The 7,593-nt window shown below is 44.6% G+C and overlaps 1 protein-coding gene across 3 annotated transcripts in view; it reads right to left on the bottom strand.

Annotated features, from left to right (window-relative positions):
- The window catches only part of PLCG2 (phospholipase C gamma 2), an 81,358-nt gene that overhangs the window by 27,215 nt on the left and 46,550 nt on the right, over window positions 1–7,593 (bottom strand). For all 3 annotated transcript variants that reach the window (XM_006027439.3, XM_025208640.1, XM_025208641.1), the window contains 5 exons: window positions 6,529–6,697; window positions 3,815–3,919; window positions 3,507–3,596; window positions 1,228–1,406; window positions 260–460 (listed from right to left, as the gene is read on the bottom strand). In XM_006027439.3, the coding sequence (XP_006027501.1) occupies window positions 260–460; window positions 1,228–1,406; window positions 3,507–3,596; window positions 3,815–3,919; window positions 6,529–6,697 (744 nt within the window). The remainder of the gene's footprint in view (window positions 1–259; window positions 461–1,227; window positions 1,407–3,506; window positions 3,597–3,814; window positions 3,920–6,528; window positions 6,698–7,593) is intronic.

Genomic DNA, 7,593 nt, shown 5'->3' with positions numbered 1-7,593 from the left:
TCCCTACAATCGTAAGGAAGTTCCCCCTTTATCATTAGCCTCTTTGGGGAACAGGGTCTTGCTCTGCAACTCTCACGATCCTTAACCATCAGTTAAGTTTGTTTCTATAACGCCCACAACCAAGCGCAGCACAATGTATCCCAGAGAGAATTTTAATTTTTCCATAGGAAATCCATTTTCTTCCAAGATGACAACCAAAAAAAAAAAGTCTGCACACTCCAAAACAACCACCCTCCCACTTCCCTTCAGCTCTACATACTCCTTAGTTTCATGGGGGCTGGGATTGGGCACAGCATCGGTCAGACGCAGCTCAAACTCCGCACATCGCAAGTTGGCTTCCTTGTAGTGTTGAATGAGATCGTAGATACTATCAAAGATGAGGTTGTCGGTCAGGTAATATTTCATGACTCCCCCTTCTGAAGAAGAACGGATGCGGCAATGCTGGACACGACCTGACCTCCTTAAAGAAAAAGGGATTGAAAAAAAAGCAGTTAGTAAGGCTGAGGCTATTTCCACACCTATTCTGGGCTAACTCTTATTTTTGTCAATTTGTAAAAATGGTGGCTAATTTGCTGCTTCCTTAAAGAAACAAAACCCAAAAGTAGCAACTCGTACCACTGCAGAATTCGCTCTGAAGGCCCCCTTACTGCTAGATCCATCGGATGTACTGTTACTTACAACGCCCAATTTGAAGAAAGCATGCAAAAATCTTTTACTTCTTCCCCAACAGGGGCATTCTCTATTATCAAAAATGGTCATTTTTACTAGCAGCGATCAAACTCAAGAGACTACCTGCTCAGTTTGGAAGCTGACGATTACACCCCAGCGTACGCAGGGTCAGATTCGGACCTTCAGACCGCACGTTGTAACAAAACCCACAGGCTCCCACTGCTTTGGAGGACTGAAAAGTAAGACCCATCAGCCCACGACAGGCTACTGATCAACAAGCTAACCTCACACAAAACCTAAATGGGGTCTCACGATGTGAGACTGAAATACAGTGGAATTAATCAAAAGTACAATCTTTCCTCACCTGTACCACTAATACTTCACAAATGCATTTCCCAGTCTCTACTGCTCATCTCAGCTGTCATAACACACGCTAAAAGAGTTATTCTTCAGCAATGTGCCTTCCAACTCTATAATCTATGAATCTTGATAGAACAAGCCAGACCCCTGCACGATCAAAGAGCCCGCACCAGCACCCGGGACCGGCAGCCAACGTACCAGAACGACAGAGTGCAGTCATCGGGGAAAGCTTCACTCTCCCGAACAAGGAAAGTGCCGTCCTTGCCCCCCATCTCTGCACAATATTCCTGAAGCAACCTCTCGGCAGTGGTCCTCCCCTCTTTCATTTTCCCATGGAACCATTTCTCACGTAAGTGCAGCTCAGTACGTTTCACGTCCTAGATGGGAAAAAGAAAAAAATGTTCACCATCAACGCACACCAGTTTTCTAGCCTCTTTGAACTTTTGTGACCCTCTGGAAGGAAACGTCCATCTCAAAGATCAGACATATGTTGTGCTGTCCTGGACATGTTGTAGGAGGTCAGGGCAGGGCTGTGACTAGGAAGAGTCCTCTAAAAAAAAACCCAACTCCTCTGAGATAGTTTTGTCCTTTTCCCCAGGTTTTCACAGAATGCATAAAGGCAAATCAGATCTGTTCAGGTTACTTTTGGGCAAAATGTCTTTCGCCTCCCCAGATTTACCCAAGGACTTATGGTCTACAGGAAGAAATGTAAAGAAAATACGTGTGGAAATGGGAGTTTCTTGTTACTAAACTTCGCCCAGAACTTTTTTTTTTAAAGCTACATAGCATAATAACCAAATAACTTACAAATATAATGCATATCACCAATAAAACCACCTTCTATTTTAGCCATAAGGGCTTTACGCCATCACAGCCCTGCATTATATAATGAGGTCCTTCTTCAAACAGTGCTGACGCTAAATCTCTGGAGTCTCCCTAATTCCCCCAGACAAAGCTCCCGCTTTTTCTTTTTTTTTTTTTTAAAGCAGTCACTGATTTAAGCTCTACTCAAAAAGGTCATAGCTGTAATATCCAAGAAAGCAAAACCTTCAAATCTTTATGCTCTGGTTCAAAGATAAAGTGTTCTCTGCTAAGATACAGGATTAGGAGTCAGGACTCGGTGTGTGGATCCTGTAGTACTACATCTATACATGGAATAATATTTCAGCAGATATTTCTGAAATGGCAGAGCAACTTTCTAGTTACTTTTCAGACTCTCTAAAAAAAGCATCCATCTAAAATCAGCTTTGAAACACAGAACTCACAGCTGAGTTGGACTACACTTGAATGCGTCTGTTATAGCACTTTACTATCAAAAAAGGCTATTTTATTGTCCTGATATAAAAAGGGTGCCTGTACATCCCAGTTTGGTTGGGATAGTCCCAGATTTCACAGGCCAGTCCAGGCTGGCTGGTGAAAATTAAAACGAACATCCTGGCTGGTGGGCGCAGGATGGGGAGACAGAACTGCACCAGCTGTGAAACAGGAAGCTCTAGCAGACAGCAAAACTGCCCAAAAATAGGCTAGTTTGATTAGTGGAATAAGTGTTAAAAAGTGGAGATGATTGTTAACACCTGTAAGGTAAAAAGCAATGGGTCACTGACTCCTTTAGCTGCCTGAACAGTATAATACCAAAGCTGCACCATGCTGCCCAACCCCTGCCTGCACCGAATTGAGGCAGTGTCCAGGATTTCACACTGCCCCATATGGTCACCCTATGTATACACTTCTTTAGCTCTAAATTAGCATACACTACACATATTTTATTCCGCTTTCAAAAAATGGCTGTCAAAGTGCTTAATAGAGGCCCAAATTTTCATCAGGTGACATCAGCAGCTGCACCCAGTTACCAGACAGATTCTCTACAGATGCATGTGCAGCAGAGCAATCGAGTGTGCAAACGACTAGGGAGTGTAAACACACCCATCTGCAAACACTGTAGAGGCAGTCTGAGAGGAAGATTTTGACTTTCAACTTGAAAAAGCTTCAGGTAAAATTCATCCCCTTAGTTTAAAATTAAAGAGAGAGAAGAAACATTTATTATTCTCTTGATGTGAGCATGGTATTCCCATAGGCACCAGATATCAAGCAGCCGATGAGGAAGAGTGACACTCCTTTAAATCATGCGTAACGCAGAATTCAAATCAGACAGGGCATGTAATTAATGCAAAGCACTGGACTATGACATGCATATATCATGTCTGTATTGATGCTCTCTTCAAACTTATTCCATGGAAACAGAAAGAAAACCTCAGTGCCCTCCTTCCTCTGTTCAAAAACCCTCTGTGTAAAGCCTGTGTGTGACTTACAGCCAGAGTGAAGATGATTAAAATGCCTGGGTTTCTGGAGGTCTGGAGTAACAAGCAGGATGAATTTTAGTTTCTCCTGTCTAGTCATAACATGAAAAAACCCCATTTAGGGTTTTCACCCCGGGGGAGCGAGCTTGAAAAATGAACAACACAAAGACTAGCCGTTACCTTTTGTGGATCTTCATCGGCGTTCTGTTCTATATCATCGCCAAATGAAAGCTTTTCATCAGCAACAGCGCAGTAGTGTCGGGTCCATTTCTGGAAAGCAAGACAGGTGTTAGCACTGTTAACAGGATGACGAGACAAAATTGCTAAACCCAAGCGCAGAGCACCTCTCTTCTACACATGCACACACGCATCAAAACAGCAACGACCAAACATTGCTACCTCTGCCTACTAAAAATGCTCCTTTAATATTTAAATCCCTGTGGCGTCCGAGATTTAACAAGCTGCAGCGGGCATCAAAGAAATTATACCTGTTCAATGCTATCCCACATGTAAAGTTCTCCTTGTTGCTTTTTCTCCTCCTTTTTGTCTTCCGGGTTCACATCTACGTCTCCCTTAGGTCCCAGCTTTTTGTGCTAAAAAAAAGTTTAAATAAATATGATAGATTCTAATCCTATTTCCTGAGCACATCCCAGCAATATCATAAGAGTCAACTCTCCACTTGACTTCTGTTTGGTATCTTGTATGCAGAGGTTACATGTGGATTTAAGCAGGAGGTGCAGCTTTCTATTCTGAATGCCAATCTCATCTGAGTGCTCCTCTAATTACCTGACAGCAGGCACTAATCAAGGAGAAAGAGAAACAACTCCGAGGATGAAAGCCTACCATTCATTAGAGGACACCTATTGTTAAATGACCTTTGTGTGACAAGAAAGGAAGGAGAATAAAGGGGGAGAGGTTGTCAGACCTCTGGCTGAAGAGAAAAAAGAACACAGCTAAAAGGAAACTAATTAAGAGGAGTGGAAATCTCTTATCCCAAGAAAAGGACCACAAAAAAGAAATGGAGGTGATTATTTCGCATCAAATGGAGCCAAATTCTGCTTTCTCCTCCCACAAACGTATAACTCTTCCCTGGGATAGAAGTACTCAAGTTCTATTGTGCAAAGAGCAATTGCCATGGCACAATGACTGGGTCGAAAGGTATCACATAGTGGGAGTACAAGGGCAATGCTGGTGCTTGTAGCAAGGAGAAGATGATTCTTATATTACTGATACACACACCAAGACTTTCAGTTTGTTCAGGATGCCAAGCTGCTATGTGCAAAGTACACGTCAACACCCTTGAGAAGAGTAACTCCAGCGATTATCTACAGAATAGAGTCTTCCCTTCTAATGAAAAAGATGCAGAGATTTAGACCATCCCAGAGCAGCATGGAGACATTCACGACAGGGCAGAACAAAGAGAAAACCAAGTGAAGAATAAGTCACTATGACCAGTGCCACAGGGCAGGTTAATACAGGTGAAATGGCAGCAGCCCAGATATTTTATGGGGGGAGTATAGGAAAGAAGAATTAGCTCAGGGGTTGGCACCCCCAGCACACGTGCCAGACCACTGTCCTCACGTACACACTGCTCTCACGTGCCATGGGCACATTGTTCTCACGTGCTTTGGGCACACCTCAGCAGGGCCAGGCTCTGGGCAGCTGCCACTACCACTCATGGAGCCCGGGAGCAGTGCAGAGGCTGCAAACCCTGCTGCAAGCAGCCTGGGCTCCATGGCAGGCAGCAGCTACCCAGAGCCCAGGCCAGATGTGGCAGGCAGTCAGGAGGTGCAACCGGTGCAGCAGGGTCCAGATCTCTGGCGTGGTGGTGGCTGCAGCTACACACACACCTGAGGGCACAAGGTGGGAAAGGGGCCAGGAAAGCACAATCCCGGCCCCTCCCCTGTCCTCTGCCCAGCAGTGCACGTGCACCTGCCACCAGCAACAAGCCACGCCAGGTCTCCGCAGACCATGGTTTGGCTGTTTGCAGCCTGTCCAGTGCCTGCTGTGAGCAGCCCAGGCTCTATGGTGGGTGACAAGGACCTGGCCAAAGCCCAGGCCTGCTAATTAAGCAGCTCCATTTTATGTAGGCAAGTAAACATCTCATGTAGATGTGGCCCCAAAGAGTGACATTAAGGAAGACTTTTAGACTGAAGAAAAGAGGACTGAGAGGGATTTGATAACAGTTTTCAAATCCCTGAAAGGCAATTATAAAGAGGCTGGAGATAGTGTTTCCCTGTGGCTGTAAGGGTCAGGACTAGGAACAATGGCCTTAAACTGCAGGAGAGAAAATGTAGGTTGGAGAACAGAAAAAACTCTCTGACTATGAAGCATTGAAACGGGCTACCTAGAAAAGTTGCAGGATCTCCATCCCTGGAAATTTCAGGAGCAGGCTGAACATGCGCTTGGCTGGGATGCTTTAGGGAGGGGTGATCCTGCCTTGGGCAGGGGGCTGGACTATTTGACCTTATGAGGACCCTTACTATGATCATCCGAGTCTAAGACCCCAAGTTCTCAAAGCTGCTAACAAATCTGCCTATGTGAGTCATACCTTTAGTCTTTGTGTGTGCCAGAGTGCCATTTGCTTTTGCAATGTTCAATGAGCAGCATCTTTTGGAAAATGAAGTCTATAGTCTGTAAAGTGCTTTGGGATCAACTGGAATGGAAGAGGTTATATAAATACTGGCTAATAATATTAATATTATTTTCCATTCAAGAGCATACTTAACATTTTTAAGCAGGATGTAATTGTGCAAAGAGTCTATGATAAGGATCTGTAGCAGCAAACCTTCCTGAAATTGAATGGTGACATTTTAGAAGCTGAAAGGTTTGCTGGGAGACCTTTAGAAAAGAGCTGACATTTCTTCTTGCACTTAAATCAACCACATTAATTACTAAGAAAAATCAAACAGCAAGCAATTTAGTATGTAATTTATCAAAACTCCATAAAATGTTGCCAAGTGCTAGTAACGTGCACTTCGAGCATACAGCCTCTTCCATCCCAAAGGAGCCCAAAATGCTTTATAAACATTAGTTAATTAAACCCAGGTTTTGCTCATTTTATATATGGCAACTACAGACTTGTCCAATGTCACATAAAAGCCAAAGCAGCAGAGCCAGGAAAGGAATCCAGAGTCTTGGTTCCCACAATCCTGTTTAAAGGTACCACAATACATTGTGAATCCTGGACAACGAAACGTGCCTTAATGATAATTTTCTCTTTCAGCTGAGTTGGCGATGGCAGCTGATCTGCACTGGCTTCAATGGGCTTTGTCAGAAGCTGGTCCCCAAATACGTCCTTGAACACTTTGGCCATGTGTCGCTGCTGTTCCACACTGCAATGCTCTTCAATCGAGAGGATCACAGGGAAGCTGGGACAACAAGAACAGAGAGGCAGCATTCAACAACTGTTCCTGAAAAAGGGCTGGGGTGGGGAGGGAAAGCCGGAACAAATGGAGAGAGAGGAATGCATACACCCATAATCACTAGATTACGTGCTCCAAGGAGAGTACAGGCACTCAGGGAAATTGCCAGTGTACTCATTACTTTGTAGTTCGAGGTGTTTATGGCATAGCAGGAGGCTTGGGTGCACCCATGTTTACTTAAACATCTAACGGCTGAGATGATGATACCCATCTGCAACTCGCTGCGTCAGACAGGCTCGGAAAACCCTGCATATCGAGGCATGCCCGTGCTCTTTATCTAGCTCCCCAAATCCCATCCACTTCAGAAGTGTTGCCAAACCAAAAATAAACCACTGCCTTTGCCAGGTTGTAGCTGCTGAGTACAGGCTAAGACTCATACTGCTGTCAACAGGTGCCTGGGGAGGAAGTCTTTCGCTCTGACGGAGGTACTGCAGTCATTGTTCAACCCCCAAGGGGAAACAGTTGGGGATGGATCAATGTCTTCTTCTCTCTATGGCCAGCCAATTACACCACATGGGAACGAAGGCAGGAGGCTTGCAACCCTATCTCCTTCCCAATCAAGAGATAAGAAAAGGCTTATAAAGGTATCTCAGCGCAGAACTGGAAAGGCAAAGCTGGGACACTGCTGTCAATTCAGGTCACCAGAGCCAGAAGCTCACAGACAGGTTTCCCCATCTCCCCATTAAGGAGCTCACCTACACTAGTAAGTTAGTGGCTTTGAGTTTCCATCTCTCTAACACTGCTCAACATTTCCAATAGTTTAAAAATCACGTTATTGAAAACATTTGCTATCACAAGGTTACCTATACAGGCAAGGTCTCATGCAGGGAGATGAAGAGCGT

Source organism: Alligator sinensis, unplaced genomic scaffold (assembly GCF_000455745.1).
Source record: "Alligator sinensis unplaced genomic scaffold, ASM45574v1 scaffold119_2, whole genome shotgun sequence".
Taxonomy (NCBI): domain Eukaryota; kingdom Metazoa; phylum Chordata; order Crocodylia; family Alligatoridae; genus Alligator; species Alligator sinensis.
The sequence above is the reverse complement of the archived record's forward strand: the minus strand, read 5'-3'. Positions and strand labels throughout refer to the sequence as shown.